Genomic DNA, 17,863 nt, shown 5'->3' with positions numbered 1-17,863 from the left:
ACATGTTCAACCGTGGACAGCGGTAAGAGTCGGAATCCAGACTTCCTTTAAATGCAGCACTCTTGGCCAGGCAATGGTGGCAGACACCTTAACTCCTAGTACTCGGGAGGCCGAGGCGGGAGGATCTCTGAGTTCGAGGCCAGCCCACCCGGTTTATAGAACAAGTTCCAAGACAGCTGGGGATACACACACACACACACACACACACACACACACACACATACACACACCACAACAACAAAACAAAACCCCGTTAGGGTGGGGGAGGTTTACAGATAATCAGAACTCTTGCAATATTAGCAATTCCATTTTTAAAAATTCTTCTCATTAAATAAAGATTTAAATTTCAAGCATAAAATACAAACACTGTAGTGTATCACTTTAGAAAAAAATGCAGCCAGATTGATTGCTCTTAACAGGGGACTAGAATCACTTTTTTTTTTTTTTTTGTTCTTTTTTTTCGGAGCTGGGGACCGAACCCAGGGTCTTGCGCTTCCTAGGTAAGCGCTCTACCACTGAGCTAAATCCCCAGCCCCAGAATCACTTTTTAAAAAGAGATTTATTTACTCTTTTTGTGTGGGAGTGTTTTGCCTGCATGTCTGTCTGCCTGCATGTCTGTCTGCATCACATTCGCACCTTACCCACAGAGTCAGAAGACGGTGTTGGGTCTGCCAGCAATGGAGTTATGAATGGTTGCAAGCCACCACATACAAGCTCCTAACCACTGAGCCATCACTTCGGCAACCTTCGCATTACCTTTTTAATATCAGTCACTTAAAAGCATAGATAAAATTATGAGTTTATAAGAATATCATTGGTCATTAATTATAGAATGCCATTAATCACAAAGCAATTGTTTTTTAATCCTAACTCCAGCTCTTCCTCTTTGTGTCTCCTCATCGTCTCTCGTGGATGCTTGGCTTCTGCTGTCATGCCTACGCTGCCCAGGGAGACTCCTGCCAGGCTGTGTGCTGAGCTTGGAAGGCTGGAGGACACTCAATCTCATAAGCACAAGAGCCAAGAGCCCCATGAGGGGAGAGCCATGGGAGAGTGAGGTAGGAACCCCTGACTTTCTGTAGGCCTCTGGTGGGGTCACATCCAAGCCATTGCGTGATGATAATGCGTATACTGGGTGAGAATACCAACTGCGTAGCTCTCCATCTGGATGCTATTGCTGCTCCCTCCAAGTGCAAAAGTCCAAGTGGGCACTCGTGGGCACACAGCTTGCAGACCTCAGGCTGTGTGCAACCATGAGCCTAATTCTTGGTGTGATCGGGGAGTACAAGTGAATTCTTAATAAACTCTTGATTGGAGGGTATACAGATCTGACAGTGGGATGACCTCACACACCGTAAGTCTAAGTGATATGGTTTGTTGTTGCTGCTGTTTGGTTATTAGGGTTGCTTGCTTGTTTTGGAGACTGGATTCAGGATCTCACTATATAGCCCCAGTTGGCCTGGAACTCTCTATGTAGACCAGGCTGGTCTTGAAATTCTGACTCTGTTCCCACCTCCGCCTTTGGGATGACAGCAGTGCTCCATCTCACCTGGCCCTTAAACCAGCAACGGCTGTGAAGTATCACACACAGGAGCAAGATTGCCCTCTGATGCCTATTTGGAAGTGACACATTCACTTCCTTGGGGAAAACCGTGGACATGATTAAGTTCTGGTGAATAAGAAACACTTCTACGTGAAATAGGTGAGACTTGATTTAGAAAGCCAGTGTGAGTAACCGGAAGTGTTTGTAACAAGATGGGAGACCAGCTGTGTTTAGCTCCCAGTCTTTTCCTGATTTATGTTTTAGTTTTCATTTATTTTTACATTGACTTACTTTGTGTGGTGTCATAGGGAGACCATAAGACAGCTCATAGGAGTCAGTTCTTTCTTTGAGGTCCCAAGAGATCAAACTCAAGTGCCTTTTACCCAGTGGACCATCTAGCTGGTCCACTCATCTATTTAAAGGATAGCGGAAGTCAGAGAGCCTGTCTTTTATCTATGAGAAAAGAACTCTCTGGTCTTACCAAATCCTGCCGTGCAGATGTTATTCTGTCCTGGATGTTTACTTTTGCTAAAGAAAAAAACATGTCCTGGAGTTCGAAAAGGCAGTGTCGCTGTTCCGCTACACACAGGACATATGACAGAGTGATGGTTGAGTTCTGAAAACAAAGCTGTATTACACATTTTATTTGCTTATTTCTTGTGCTTATGCAAGTAGCATAGCATGCTGTCGAAGCAGTAAGAGAATGACTTTTTTTTTAATTTATTTAATACTTAATAATAATTCTTTGGTTTCCCGGCAAACATCCCCCTCCCCCCTCCCCTTCTTTATGGGTGTTCCCCTCCCAACCCTCCCCCCATTGCCGCCCTCCCCCCAACAGTCTAGTTCACTGGGGGTTCAGTCTTAGCAGGACCCAGGGCTTCCCCTTCCACTGGTGCTCTTACTAGGATATTCATTGCTACCTATGAGGTCAGAGTCCAGGGTCAGTCCATGTATAGTCTTTAGGTAGTGGCTTAGTCCCTGGAAGCTCTGGTTGCTTGGCATTGTTGTACATATGGGGTCTCGAGCCCCTTCAAGCTCTCCCAGTTCTTTCTCTGATTCCTTCAACGGGGGTCCTATTCTCAGTTCAGTGGTTTGCTGCTGGCATTCACCTCTGTATTTGCTGTATTCTGGCTGTGAAGAGAATGACTTTTAAGAGAAGCTCCTGAGAATTGTCTTGGCGGCAATCTCCTTTATTCACTGACCCATCTCAACACTCCCCAAATTCATTCTTAGAATTACTAATTTCCTAAGATAGCCTACAAACTACTGTATTCCATCAATACATTTTCACACAGGTGCATCACTATAACAACAGAGCTCTTACGGTGTGTTTAGTTACTTCTCTGTTTCTTTGACTAAGAGCAATTTAGAAAAGAAACAGCTTGCCTTTTTTTGGCTTGTGGTTCCAAAGGCTTAAAGTTGGTAGTGGTAGAAGGCAGGTAGGAGGCTACACAGTCTCATTTTAACTGTATGGGCAGCAGAGTAGTTTGGAAGTGGGACAAGGTTTCTTTCATCTTCAACTGATTTAAAATCTTTGTTTGTCTGTCTGTCTGTCCCCTCCCCCTCCTTCTCCCTTTTCCTTTGTTGCACTACCTGGTCTCAAACTCAAGGACTCAAGCGATTCTCCCACCTCAGCTTCCCAAGTCTCTTGAGACGTGCCATCATGCCTGGCTGGTTCTTGACCTCTTTGGGTCAAGTAATCCTTTGAAAATCTGTTGAAAGCTGGTGACTCATTCATTCTTTAGTGGAAGGGGAAAAAGTATAATAAAACAAACCACACACACTTGCAACATACTGACTAGGGGATTTACACTAGAGTTCTCCTGAAATTTTGTTTCCTGGAATTTATAAAATTGTCATGGTCTGTATTTCCCAAGTGGGTGACGGAATGTTGGTGTCCAGTGGGCACCGACTCTTTTTTTTTTTTTTTTGAGCCTCTTCAATATTTGCTTCAGAACAATAGCCAGGCATGAATGATCTGAGGTTCCAAACCCTTCTGCACCTATTTTTACCACGAGTTGATTTCACCCAGGTTCATCCCAACAGAATACAGTGTGCATCAGAATCCCCTACTCATCCTTGCCTTGATTCGTGCTTATCCCAATGCATCACCTCCTGATTTTCTAGCTGGAGGTGAGGAAATTAAAGGGTCAACGAGGCAGTTGAGAACGGAGCCACCTATAGTCCTGAGCCTGTGAATTAGATACAAGCACAAAAGTGAAAAGAATTTGTGTCTAAAATCAGTGAGTGAACTATAATTTCGTCACTACATCCACTGACTTTTCAAAATTCCAAAGCTTTTTTGCTATGCAAACCATATTAACCTCTCTCTACTCCTGCCCATTTGGTGCAAGCACACACGGACCAGGTTGTGGATTCTGACAGCCAAAAAACCGAGTACCCCAAGCTCTGATCTCACAGCTGTAGTAGTAGTCGTAGTCATGGTGTGGGTGAAGATCCGGTGGCCCCTGTGAGACAACCACTAAGAGTTATAGCTCTCTGGGTCTGGGAAAAGAAAAGAAAACAGGAGGGGGTAGGATTTTTTTTCCTGGTAAAATTCGTGGGAAAAAGATTACTGTCTGTGTCCTTCCACCAAGGTGTCTCTGTTGCTCCATAAATAAAACGTCCCGCTGCTTTGGGTGAGCCCTATAAAGGCAGCAGGAAAACTGTCCCCAGGGCATTCTGGTCAGGCAAAACTCCGGAGCCCAAACAGGTGAGTTCATCCCTGAAGATGCAGTCGGCTGCACCCCGCCCTGTCTCTAGGGATGGGACTGGTCAGGCGCCGCCGGAGGGGAGAGCAGGACAGACACCAGAAAAAGCGAGACAAGAGGAAGTCAAGCGGTCAGAGCAGGAAAGTCGCACCTGTCCTTAAATGGGACTGCACTGTTACAGCCCAGAGTGTGCGTGGAGTTGCGTCTCCGATCGAGTGCGGGGAGTACTCGACTCTTTAGGTGTCACACGGGCACCAGTAAGTCCGGGGGTGGGGTGGGGGAAGATTTCAGGACGCGGACAGCGCCCTGACTGCCCGGGGAGGCCACCCAGTCCAACACCCAAGCCTTCAAAGTGAGGTTCACTCCCTGGACAGCGGGGAGCCCGGGTGTCTGGTGCGTGAGACGCTGCAGTCCCCGGGTGCTGTCCTGCAGGTGGCCAGCAGTAGGGACAGTTTGCTGCCAGCGCTGAGGACCGGCTTTCCGAAGCCGCTGCCACAGGTGGCACCCGAAGCTGCTCCCAGGTGCCCATTGCAGGCCTTTTGCTTGATCCGCGTTTCTGAGTGTCTTCCCTCGTCGCGCCCCCTCCAGGCCGGCGGTCCTCCGGTTCACAGGCCATGGCAGCGCGGGACCGCAGGTCGGAGCCGCCGCAGCTCGCCGAGTACAGCTGCAGCTATGCGGTGTCGCGGCCGGTGTACAGCGAGCTCGCCTTCCAGCAGCAGCGCGAGCGGCGCCTGCCGGAGCGCAGGACGCTGCGGGACAGCCTGGCGCGGAGCTGCAGGTACCGCGGGCAGCTGGCAGGTGATGGGGACACCCGTCCGGGAAGGTGCAGATCCCGTCCGCTTTTGGCGCGGATCCGGGAGAGAGGTGGCTCCAGTAATCTGGGCCTGGAATTACTGCAGCTTTGCCTGGAGAAACTTAGTGGAGAAGTGGGAGTCGGGTCCTGACACCACTCTCTGTCTCTGCCTCTGTCTCTCTGTCTCTCTCTCACACTTCCCCCGCCCCCCGCCCCATTCTAATGAAATTTGGAGTGTATCTTGGGGTCCAGTGGCTCCCTACTTCCCTCTTGTGAAGCTAGGGAAGAATGCTAGGAAAGGGGCTTATCTAACAAATGACAGACAAGTCTGGCTACACCAAGATCAGGATCACTTTCAGACACCTGAGATTAAATAAAGCTAGGAGACAGGTGCTCCCAGTGTTTCAGGAGGCAGTGGGATCCCTAGGCATAACCACCACATCCTCGAATCCCAAGGAGCCCCAGAACCAGACACCACAAGCTTTAAAAAACGTGACAGACACTCAACTAATCGCCAGACTTTCTCCTTATAAAAACACTTTTACATCCTGAGTGCTGGGACTAAAGGCATGCACCATCACCACCACCACCAACACAGACAATTCTTTGAGATTTTATTACATGCATATAATGTACTTTGTTTGGGGGTTTGGGGAGGGTATTTTCTTTTTTACCTTTTTTTTTTTTTGACAATGTCATACAACCACTTCCCGGTTCTCCAGTATGATTTTTATAAATCCCATATATTGGATATTTAGTCTGTTACCATTAGCCATAGTAGCTTTCCTCCCCAACAGCAAATCCCTCAAATTCCCAAGTCCCTTATATGTAATAGGTTAATGTCTGCATATAAATCATACCTCCTCCTGAATGGTTTTTAGCTATCTTTGTCTTACTTATAATACTACTACCATCTAACTGTGCTGTTAGCCACAGTCACACTGCAAAGTTTAGGAAACAAGGGGGGCTTCATATGTTCACTACATTTTCTTATTATTTTTATCTGCAACTGGTTGAATCCACAAAACCATGTGGTAGATAAGATACATACATACATACATACACATATATATATTATCTCCAAGGACTTATAATATATAACTATGCCTTATTATGTAACTGTGCCACTTAAAATAATCCCTTAAAATCAAACTTGTGTTTACCTACTAAACTTTGGAATTATTTCATAAATATAACATTTAAATTATCTTCAAAAAGTGGAAGTTCTATTGATATTTTATTCTTATCTATAGGTTGTTACGTTTCAAATTGGTAAGTTAAAAGGTACAGAGTATAAATTCATCACACTAGAAGTTTTGTTAAAAAGTGGCTCTAAGCTTGTATTGCCAAAATAGTCCTGTGTTTATTTTTCTTTAGAAGAAGGCAATGCCAGCTTTAGGAGCCTAAAAATTAATCTCACACAGAGACTCCACACTGATCGTTTTCTGGCTGGGTCAGAAAATGAGTTCTTGTGTAGGGATATTTTCTCAGAGGATTAAAAAGTGGACAAGGGGAGGAGGCACTTAATCCTGTGTTTCCTAGAACAGGGAATTTAAAAGGATAGATACAATTCCTGGCCAAAAAAAAAAAAAAAAAAAAGGCAATCACTTCAGTGTCAGTATTTTCCTCACGGGACTCATTATTTTTCTAATGAGTTATTTTAAAAAAAAGCAGCAGAATTTGGTTCATGACTTTGTGGTGAAAACTGAATCAAACACCCTATTTTCCTGCCTTTTGACAGTTGCTCAAGAAAGAGAGCGTTTGGTGCGCTGAAGGCTCTCCTGCCCATTCTGGACTGGCTCCCAAAATACCGAGTCAAGGAATGGCTACTCAGTGATATCATCTCTGGAGTTAGCACTGGGTTAGTAGGTACCCTGCAAGGTAAGATGCTGGCGGATTGGTCCCAAATAATCATAAGTTACCGTCTCCCACAGAGGTTCATGACGCCCCTACTCCCTAACCATAGACCAGTACTCACTCTCTCAAGGTCTTCAGCTAGGGTACCTTAGTAAACAGAGTCACCGTTCCTCTTCCATAAAGATATTTCCAGGGAAACATTGTCTCCCCGGCTGTGTGTCTCCAGATTATAGTCCCAGAGTTACTGACCACAGTGCACAGTATACAGGTGATACGTGACATGCATTGCATGGTGATGTGCACACGCATACCTAAAGTTTTGTAAAGTAATACTTCTCATGACAAATAATACGCCCCGATATTCTGTATTCTGTTCTGGCGGTTTTTAAAAACCAACGCTTTCAGCTCCTTAAATTACTTTATTTACATTCCCCCACACAGATCTTGATCTGCCGTGTGAGTGCACGTTAAAGGCTAGAGAGGAAATATCTCAGCCAGGGCCACACACTGGATTCCACAAAGCTTCCAAATTATGACAAGAGCACTCACTCACTTGGCATAATTTTCAGGCCAGCCAGCGTGGTGCAGACACCAGGTAAACTGTCAAGACTTAGATGTATTGAGGGACTCATAGCCCCATGGAGAAATGAATGCTCACAGTTCAGTGTGTTAAAGTTGCGGCAAGAGAAATGTCCTCTACTAGGACAGTGCCAATGAGGTGTGCTTTACCCACGTTTGTGGGACTGGGGATGGCTTCCTGGAAGTAGAGTGGTCAAACCTGAGTTCTGAAGGTGACGTCTGAGTTGGCTAAGTAGTGGGAAGTGATGCAGGGTGTGGGAATGTGGAGAAGGAGCTTGGAGAGAGACTCTTTCAGATGCTTGTAACAGAGGTTAGGCAACATGTGCTTTACCCCGGACTGGGAAGCTCTTCAGGTTACTCACCACAGGCAGGGCATTCACACAGAGGAGGAGGAGGTTCTGCAGCCCTGGTGCGGAGCCTCAGTTGGACCAGATGTGCCCTAGATCCCAGAGTGGAGGGTGGAGTATGTTCTGTACTGTACTCTAAAATCTGTAAAGTGAGCTGGGCATGGGGGTGCACGCCTTTGATCCCAGCACTTGGGAAGCAAAGGGAGGTGGATCTCTGAGTTTGAAGTCAGCTTGTTCTACACAGAGAAACCCTGTCTTAAAAACAAAACAAAACAAAACAATAAATTAATAAATAAATAAATGCTGTAAAATAGCAGCCCTGGGGCTCCCGGGAAACAGGCGCTTTCTCCATCCCATGGCTCTTCAGGAGCTGCCTGAAGCTACATAGTCGGTAGCTCAATTAGTGTTTAATGAAACGGACTGAATTTCATTCCTGACGATAAATCATTTTTATACATGAGAAGTATGGGTTTTTTTTTCTTTTTAGATCAGTGTGTTATAAAGATCTGCTTCACCATTGGGGAATGCTTCACTGCCATGCATGGGGTCCTAGATCTAATCCCCAGCAGGAGGAAAAGAAATACATTTTGCTTAATCTGTATCAGATACATTCCATCCCATTCCTATAAGAACTCTGCAAGATGGGGAGCATCATTACAGCCCCCTTAGCAAACGAGGAATTCTTGCCCTGGGTCTTTTAGGGGGTGACGGGTAGCATTGGGATTCAGTGATTCATAATTTGTACACTGTAGCTCCCCCCCCCTTCTTTTGTTTTGTTTCTTGAGACAGGGTTTCTCTGTGTATCCCTGGCTGTCCTGGAACTAGCTTTGTAGATCCTCCTGCCTCTGCCTCTTGGGTGCTGAGATTGAAGGCTTGAGCCACCATCACTTGGCTTAGCCCCTCATTTTATAGGTAGCCTGTTTTTCAGAAATAAAACTACAAGGTTACTTTGCTAGGTTAGTTTGACTCTCACACACACATGCTTATCACTCATGCACATAATAAACGTTTATGGCCTAATTCTGTCCGCGAGGTCTTCAGCTATCACCAACAGGCACAGACCTTGTGGAGCCCACATCCGGTGGTTGAAGTCGGGCTGTGGCATGCTGGGAACTAAGTTTGGAAGAGAGGTCTATGGTTAGAGAAGGCCTAACCCAAGAGGAGAGATTTAGACACAGCCCAAGGGATGACTCGGCATCATGAGATAGCAGCAAGAAAACCACCAGGTAAAGATGCAAAGCACTGAGGACAAATGGGGAGGCGCAGGGGTGATGGAGAATACATGTGTGCGTGAAATCTGAGGTACGACCAGGCAGGACCCGGGTTCAGGTGAAGCAATGAGACACTCTCAGGGTCCTGATTACGTAATGTCCCCAAGGCATCTTTCAGCCCGGACGATAGGTTCTCACTTGGACCTGGATCAAGCAGGACTTAAGAGAGTGCTGCAAGATAGGAAATAAATATTCTGCAGCAACAATCACCATTATGTACTGGTAATTGCAGATGAAAACCAGGAGGCTCTAAGGTGTTGGTTTAGGCAAATGGTGGAGATGACTGTCATTTGTTAAAATGGCAAAGGCTGGCGGCGACGCAAGTGTGGGGCGGAGAATGAAGATGTTTCTTGGGGCATGTTAGGTTGAGATTCTGTGAGATAGCAATTGCTTGTTCCAGAGAAAAATAGAAAGCTGAAGCCAACATCAGGGTAAAGCCAGAGGAGAGAGGTCTGGGCTAGACAAGAGAAAAGATCAAGGACCATATTGGAACTGATGGGTTAAAGGTCCAGAGCTGGGTGTGGTAGTACCCGCTTGTTATCTAAGCACACTCCACAGAGGCAGGATGGTTACGGTTGCAGGCCAAGCTACTCTATGTAGCACAACTATGAGTCGAAAATACAAGGGCTGGGTAGCTGAGTGACAGGCCTCCTGCAGAGCATTGCAAGCAGTACAGCGTGATAATAAAAGCACACACTAAAAGGAAAGAACGGGAATGCCTGTTCTTGCCAGGAAGGATGGAGAAGAGAAGGCTGAGGAAAGAGCAGTGAAGAACTTGAGGAAGTTTGCTCAGGGTGCTGGGGCCTTTTGATTTCTAATGCTAAAAAGTAAACGCAATTCCTAGCCAGGTGTCGATGGCGCATGCCTTTAATGACAGCACTTAGGAGGCAGAGGCGGGTAAATCTCTGAGTTTGAGACCAGCCTGGTCTACAGAGTGAGTTCCAGGACAACCAGGGCTACACAGAGAAACCCTGTCCTATGACAAAACAAAACAAGACAAGACAAAAACAAACAATAACAACAGAAGTCCTATTAAGGACAAAAGACCCGCAAGCCCTTTGATTGGTGTCTTTATTCATACCTAAGGGGAGATTTTTTTCCTCTAGTTTTATCTTTGACATTTACCGACCTACTTAACTCATAAGGGGATTTGTTTCTCATGATTTCTGAAGTTAAGAAGTCTGGATTCGTGGCCTGTAGTGTTGAATCCTTACATGGTAGAAGGCCTTTCCTTTCAAATGGTTTCAATTTAACATACATCCGGCCATCCTATCCAGTCTCTGCGCCAGCATGGAGTGCACACTTTCAATCAATGGTCTGTTTCTTTAGAGACTGTATTATTTCAAAAATGTTGTACCAAGTTCCTTTGCAATAAAGACAACCAGTTGTATAGGGACACAAGACGTTGCTAAAATAGATACAGTGTATGAAAACTCAAATCATCCCTGCATCCCAGGCCTATTAAGGAGTGTGGGAGGAGGGCAGAGAAAAAGAATGAAGAGACGCAGCACCTTTTTCAGGGAGCTCTTCCTTTGAGAACTTGAAAACTGTCTGTAGGAAACAGGTAGTGTAGTCTGGGCCTTCTTCCTCTCTGCTCCCTCTCTGGTCTTTTCTGTATGAATCTGCTCTCTTTCTGTTCTGTGTTCCTGGGACCGTTTATTAGTCTCACTTCCTCTTAGTAACTAGAGTATTAGAGAAGTGGGTTGGGGAGACAGCTGAGCAGTTAACAGCACTTGCTGCCCAAGCATGAAGATCTGAGTTCAAGTCCCTGGTCTCCATGTAAAAAGCAGGGTGCATGGTCTTTTGCTTTTAACGCCAGCACTGTGAGGGGACAGAGACAGGAAGACTGCAGAGACTTGCTGACAGCCAGTCTAGCAAGGTTCAGTGAGAGATAATGTCTTAAGGGAATGAATTAGAGAGCTACAGAGAGGAAATCCTAAGCCTCTAGTGTCCTGAACACATGTGTGCATACATCACACACATACACCACACAGCCACACACACATACAAATTTTTCAAATATGCATCAATAATACAAGGACCTGAGTTTGGTCCCCAGGACACACATTGTAGCGAGAACTGACTCTCGAAAGTTCTCTCAGCTTCATGTGCACGCTGAGGCACACACACTGCTTCCACAACACAGACACATGTGCACACAAAATAAGTTAAAATGTAATGAATTTTTAAAGTTTTACTTTACATTTGGTTATGTTAGGGGAACATGTTTCTATATTACCTCAGCTTGCTTCCTTTCAATTTCATATGCTCCTGCTTCCCCAAATCCCTCTACGACGTAGAACAACCATGTTTAAAGTATAATTTAGCTAACCGTTTCCTTATTGGAAGATATTCATTCAGTAGATAAGCTTAAGTGCAAATAGGTTGGGTTATTTAGGTTGTCAGTAAGTTCTAAAAATCATTACAAAAGGTTCTTTATTAATGACTCGAGTCAAAGGTCTGGATTTTCACTCCCAGCGTGTGAAATAGAGATTGCTAAAGCATGTTGATTGCCGGAATAGTTAACTAAGGGAGAGCATATGTTATTACCTTTGCCAACTCCAGTGTCCGCGGAAATGCTGCTCACTCCATAGCCTGAGACTCGTGACCCAGAGGATGCCTGGCACCGCCCACTAGTGGGTCTGCCTCCTTCATTTTTGGCACCGCCCACTAGTGGGTCCACCTCCTTCATGCCTGGCACCGCCCACTAGTGGGTCATCAGGGTAGTGTTGTCTTGCTTTTTATCTAACGTCTGTTTTTCATCGAGGAAGGAGAAAGCCCAATGATGCCTACGTTCTTTAGAGCACAGAGGTGCATGGGTTCAAACAGAACTACCCACGTAGCTGATCTGGGCTTTTGGATTGGACTAACCAAATTCTACAGGAAATGATTTGATTATTTTCAACTGATATCACCAGCGAGTGTGGCTGAATTACTGAGCCCGAGCAGTAGAGTCAGTTCATTTGAGCAGGGGGCGGGTGTAGAAACACCCACTATCCCAGTCAAGTCATAGTCGGTATCTTAGCATAGCCAAGGTCTGTATGCAAAACAAGAAAACCATCCGGGACTGGCTGATGTTTTGAATCCATATGAATATGTCTCTGGTAAAAAAAAAAAAAAAAAAAAAAAAAAAAAAAAAAAAAAGCCTTTCTTTGTGTGGTGCAAACATAACTAATTTTTTGTTTGTGACTTTTCTTGTGTTGGTTGTACCTTTAGGGATGGCTTATGCTCTGCTAGCTGCAGTTCCTGTTCAATATGGTCTCTACTCTGCCTTTTTCCCCATCCTGACGTATTTTGTCTTTGGAACATCAAGACACATCTCCGTTGGTAATTACAAGCATGTTTTACAGCCGTGCTTCTTCATTTGTAAATCATTTCTGCTATGTTATATGTGCACTGCCTCCAGACCTTTGTCAATGAGTTCGGAGGAACCAAACTTCGGTGCCTTGCCCACTTTATTAATTGGCAATGTAAGCAATAGAGGGGACTGTGCTTTAATGAAATTGAAAGGCTGAAAATTGAAGCATGCTTTTGAATTTTATCACAGTTTAAAATTTTTAAATGTAATAAAAATTGACTCTATATAAAAGTGTTCTCCTCCAATATATGACAGAGAGAAAAATCTTTACAGGACCTAGATGCAGTTACGTCACCAGGTTAATTTTGCATTTAGTGAGTTATGGTCAGTAACTACTGATTTGTTATTTCACTAAAGAACATATTTCAATAAGCTAATATGGGAAGGCTAGCAAAATCCTGCAAGACAGTTTAGAAAACAAGCTTCTCATTCCTTCATGGCATGGTCACAATGGGTTTTCCTTTCATCCCTAACATTCAAGGTGGGTTTTTTTTTTCCTGGACTGTAGTGGAAAAGAAATGTTTTGATACAATTTTGTGTGACTTTGACATCAGCAATGAAGACGAATTTGCTGCTGTGTCCATGTGCTGGTGAGATGTATTGCCCGAATAATCTTAAGGCAAATGTAATCCTGCCCTCTAATCTAACCCAAGCCCTTGTCTCTCGTGGTATTTAGCCTCTGAGCTGTCCACAGAGGCAGGTCAGGAGAGACTTATTGACTGAGTCAACTTTCTCTCTTTGAAGAACCAATCAGTAAGAGACAAGTGTGTTTGCCTCTGACATTCTCTGTGCTTAGATCTTCCTGGTTACTGAGTTTGGGGATTGAGGGTTCTCAACCATAAAGCCTTTTATAATCAAAGGGTAGGATCATTGCTGTCATCGTTGTTGTCGTCATCATCATCATCATGGGGGAAATGTAGGTAGTAAATAGAATAAGTAAGAACTTAAAAAAATAGAGATTGCTGCTGGAGAAAATGGCTCCGTGCTTAAGAGCTCTGGCTGCTCTTCCAGAGGTCCTGAATTCAATTCCCAGCAACCACATGGTGGCTCACAACCATCTGTAATGGAATCGGATGCCCTCTTTTGACATGCAGATGTACATGTGCCATAGGATCCCACAGGGGAGGAGGTAGCCATGCCATGCACCCAGGAAGTACGCTGAACGCTGCCTAAGTACCATCCATTTACACATCACCCTAGTCCTCTCTGAGTCAGGAACGCCTTGAGACATCTACTTCTCAGCCTCTTTGAACAGTGTTTCTTCGTTACAGCTGACTACCCCATGCCTTTCTAACTGTACACAGACGTGTTGAGTCTAAATGTCTGTGATTCGGTGCTCCTGAGTTGACAGACCCTTTTTCTCCAGGCCCTTTCCCCGTGGTCAGCTTAATGGTGGGGTCCGTTGTTCTGAGCATGGCTCCGGATGACCACTTTCTTGTGCCCAGTGGTAACGGAAGTACCTTGAACACAACCACATTGGACACCGGAACCAGAGATGCCGCACGAGTGTTGCTTGCCAGCACCCTCACTCTTCTGGTTGGAATCATACAGGTAATATAGACTTACATGAATCACAGATGAGTGTGATTCATATATATATGCATATATATGAATATATATATGTTGGGGATATGTGTATATATATATGTATATATATATATTTGATTTTTCCTGAATAACATTGTTTTAGCTCATATGCTAAAATGGATTTGAAAACCTTAAAAACTTAAAAAACAAACAAAAACCAGAATCACTTGTCACCAAGGTCAGAGAAAAGGAAGCAAACGGAAACAAGTGATTTAACGGTGCAGGAGACATGGACGAAAAAGTCTTCAAATGAGTGCAGCCCGGAGGCCTGGAAGGCACAGAGAGAAGCGACATGATTTTTGCTTTTCATAGTACATAGATGGAAAGGCTTGAATTTTACATTGCATATGGATTTTGAATTCTAAAGCTGTAGATGGGAGGGAGAGGCCGGAAATTCTCACTTGTTTCTTCCAAGTGGTTCTGTCACAGGCAGCCTACCAATGTTTTCATTGTTACGAAGCTTAACTTGTTACCATTTCCAGCGCTGGTCCTTCTCTCAGGCAAACGTGTAACTTTTCCCTTTCTTTTTACCCTAGCTGGTGTTTGGAGGTTTGCAGATTGGATTCATAGTGAGGTACTTGGCAGACCCTTTGGTTGGCGGATTCACAACCGCCGCCGCCTTCCAAGTGCTGGTCTCACAGCTGAAGATCGTGCTCAATGTCTCAACCAAAAACTACAACGGCGTCCTCTCCATTATCTACGTAAGTGCTGCGTCTCACTCAAGAAACATCACGGTTCCTTTGTTCTCCATCTTGAACCTGGAGAGTCTGTTTTCTGTACACTCAGCCACAAGCCGGATGACTGACATTTTGCAAACCATTTTCTCAATGGCTCCAAAGTTTTCCCAGATGCTATGGCTTTCAGAAGATTAAGGGATCTGAGGTAGCATAACAAACAAAGACAGGGCTGAGATGTAATAGACTTGTACTCTGGTCTGACATTGTCTCTGAGAGGCTAAGTGACCCCTAGACAGATCATACAGGGTACTGGCTGAAAGCTCAGGCTCGAAACTGAGTAGGTCTGGATTCCAATTTTTACTTTGCTACTTACTAGTCTATGAACGAATCACCGTGCCTGTTTCCTTCTCTGCAGAATAGGGTTGCGAATAGCATCTACCTCACGGGATCGTTAGAACAGAGTAGTTGGACAATTCGCTCAGGGGATGGCGTGGAGCAAGGTCCAGAAAAGTTATTATTACAAAATTATTATTTCAAGCCTTTGTCTTTCTTGCTTTTTAAAACCAAACTATTGGAAACGTGTCTCTCAGGCTCTTTCTAATTATGAGCATCCATAAAATGTATAATGGAAATGTCTCGGCGTTATAAATGAAAAGGAACATTAGATTCAAAGCTGATCCAGTGTGCAAAGGAGATGCAAAAGAAGAATCTAGATCATCCATAGTGGATTTAAAGTTCTTAGATCTAAGTATATACTCTATATAAAGTGTGTTCCTGATGCCTGGGACATGGTGATAATAGTAACATGATGTCACTCTGGCTTGGGGAATGAAGTCATGCAAAAGTGTATTTAAAAAAATAGGAGCTGGGGGGGAGAGTAGCTCAGTTGCTAGCGTGCTCGCCAAACACACGCAAGGCCCTAGGCCAATCCACACCGTGGGGTGCACGTCAATGATCACCTGAGAGGTGAAGGCAGAAAGATCAGAAGTTCTGAGTTATCTTCAACTATGTAAGAGTTTTAAGCCAAATTGAGCTAAAAGATTAAAAAGGTAGCATCTGAAAACAATATGCAGCCATACATACATATGAGAGGACGGGGATGCCAGAAATGTTCCCCGTTTCAGTGCGGTGATCCCACATTACTTCATCAATTACTCCATCTATCAGCAAATGTTACCGAGAGCTCACTGCAAGACAGGTACGAGGCTGGCAGTCAGAGTAGACAAGGCGTAACACTGTGGCTAAAGGTCATAGTATGCCATCATCAACAGACTGGAGTTAGAGTCTTGGTTCCACTACTTTCTGCTGGTGTGGCCTTGAGTATGCTAACATTAATTCCAGGGTCTGGAGAGGTGGCTCGGCAGTTGAGAGCACTTGTTCTTACGGAAGACCTGGGTTTGTTTCCCGGCACCCACACGGTGGTTCCCCACCACCTGTAACTCTATTTTAAAGAATGCTTCCTTGAGACACAACTTACCTAAGACAGAATGCAACAGAGCAGAGATACCCAAGATTCTCCCGTCTTGATTCCTTTGAAGAAGACTCTGATGTCCCAGAGACCTCTGGTTTACAAAACAAAATGAGTTTTCCGTGAGCTTGTTAATCTGCCCACTTGGAGAAAATAGCTTTTGGTGTTAAGCTAACTTCTAAACAATATGTACGTGACCTATATACCCATTCTGTGGTTTTAATTTGCCATAAAGAATTGATCTGGATTACCACATGGGACTTTTCTTTTGGAGGTTTTTATTGTTATTTCCTGTATCATTCAGCTTGGGGGAAGAACGCTACTTAGGATGCTGGCTGGGGACAAAGAAAAGTAATTAGACATTTTGGGTTGTCAGAGTTTGGTTTCATTAACACTCCTATGAACAAAAAAAAAAAAAAAACCCAAAAAACCAAAAAAAAACCCCCACAAAATAGCACCTATATAACCCCTTAAGATATAAATTCCATTTTTTAAAAAGTAAAAGATAGCAGTCCACAATTTTCCTTGGAAAAATTCTCCATTCTATCCTAAAATTTAGATAAACATACACATGTGAAAACCACCCATTGTTTTACTTCTCTAAGTTAGTCACCATTAGTAACTTCGTGTGTGTGTTCTAGAAATTACATGCTCTTAATACTACTGTATTAGTCGGTACATTTTATGATTTTAAAAACAGCTTTAAATTATCTATTTTTGCATGTATATATTTTGGAAATTTTATGTACTTAATTGTTCTTTTATTAGCCAATACATTTTTAGAATTTTAAAATATCTTTGAGCGTGTGTATGTGGGTGTGCGTGTGTGTGTGTGTGTGTGTGTATGTGTGTGTGTGTGTGTGTGGGTGTGTGTGTGTGTGTTTCCATGTGTACTACAGTAAAGGTCAGAGAGCAATTTTCAGGAGTTAGTGCTCTCCCTCAGCCATGCGGGTCTGACAATGGAACACAGAACCTCCCCAGTCAAGGCAGTGAGAGCCTTAACCCACTGAGGCACCTTACCAGGCCAATTTGTAAGATTTGTTTCCATAGGACTCACATCTGTTTGATGTGATATGACTTTTCATCCGAGAGAGATGCCTTTATGCGGGCATCTATATGGCGTAAGACATACGCACCCATTTTCTCTTCACAGACACTAATCGAGATTTTTCAAAATATCGGTGACACCAATATTGCTGACTTCATTGCTGGGTTACTGACCATCATCGTCTGTATGGCTGTTAAGGAATTAAACGATCGATTTAAACACAAAATCCCAGTCCCGATTCCTATAGAAGTGATTGTGGTAAGTAGAGTACACGGTTAGGAAATTCAGCACTAAAGAGGTTGACAAGCAAGAAATTGTTAAAGCCAGTGGGGTTGGGTTTTTTTTTTTTTTTTCTTTCAATTTTCTTTCTCTTCTTTTATTTCAGACAATTATCGCCACCGCCATTTCCTATGGGGCCAACTTGGAAGCAAATTACAATGCAGGCATTGTTAAGTCCATCCCAAGTGGGTGAGTTCCTTCCACATAGCACTAATAAACTAGGGCAGTACTTTGTTTGGATGAAACTTTTTATTACCGGTTTCACTTCACTATTGATAGTCTTACTTGTATGTGATTTTGGAGAAATGTCATGTGCACCAAGCACCAGACAAACAGCGCATGTGGAGA

At 44.1% G+C, this 17,863-nt stretch overlaps 1 protein-coding gene across 4 annotated transcripts in view; it reads left to right on the top strand.

Annotated features, from left to right (window-relative positions):
• The first annotated feature begins 4,092 nt into the window (after positions 1 to 4,092).
• Slc26a4 (solute carrier family 26 member 4) overlaps positions 4,093 to 17,863 on the top strand; it is a 38,867-nt gene continuing 25,096 nt past the window's right edge. Inside the window, exons 1-8 of one of the 4 annotated variants that reach the window (XM_017594054.3) lie at positions 4,093 to 4,253; positions 4,840 to 5,029; positions 6,786 to 6,925; positions 12,315 to 12,425; positions 13,823 to 14,007; positions 14,580 to 14,744; positions 17,342 to 17,494; positions 17,622 to 17,704. In XM_017594054.3, the coding sequence (XP_017449543.1) occupies positions 4,866 to 5,029; positions 6,786 to 6,925; positions 12,315 to 12,425; positions 13,823 to 14,007; positions 14,580 to 14,744; positions 17,342 to 17,494; positions 17,622 to 17,704 (1,001 nt within the window). In that variant the 5' untranslated portion in view covers positions 4,093 to 4,253; positions 4,840 to 4,865. 4 annotated transcript variants of the gene reach the window in all.

This window comes from Rattus norvegicus, chromosome 6, assembly GCF_036323735.1.
Source record: "Rattus norvegicus strain BN/NHsdMcwi chromosome 6, GRCr8, whole genome shotgun sequence".
In the NCBI taxonomy this organism is placed as follows: Eukaryota; Metazoa; Chordata; class Mammalia; order Rodentia; family Muridae; genus Rattus; species Rattus norvegicus.
Note: the sequence above shows the minus strand (reverse complement) of the source record. Positions and strands in the feature narration are given on the sequence as shown.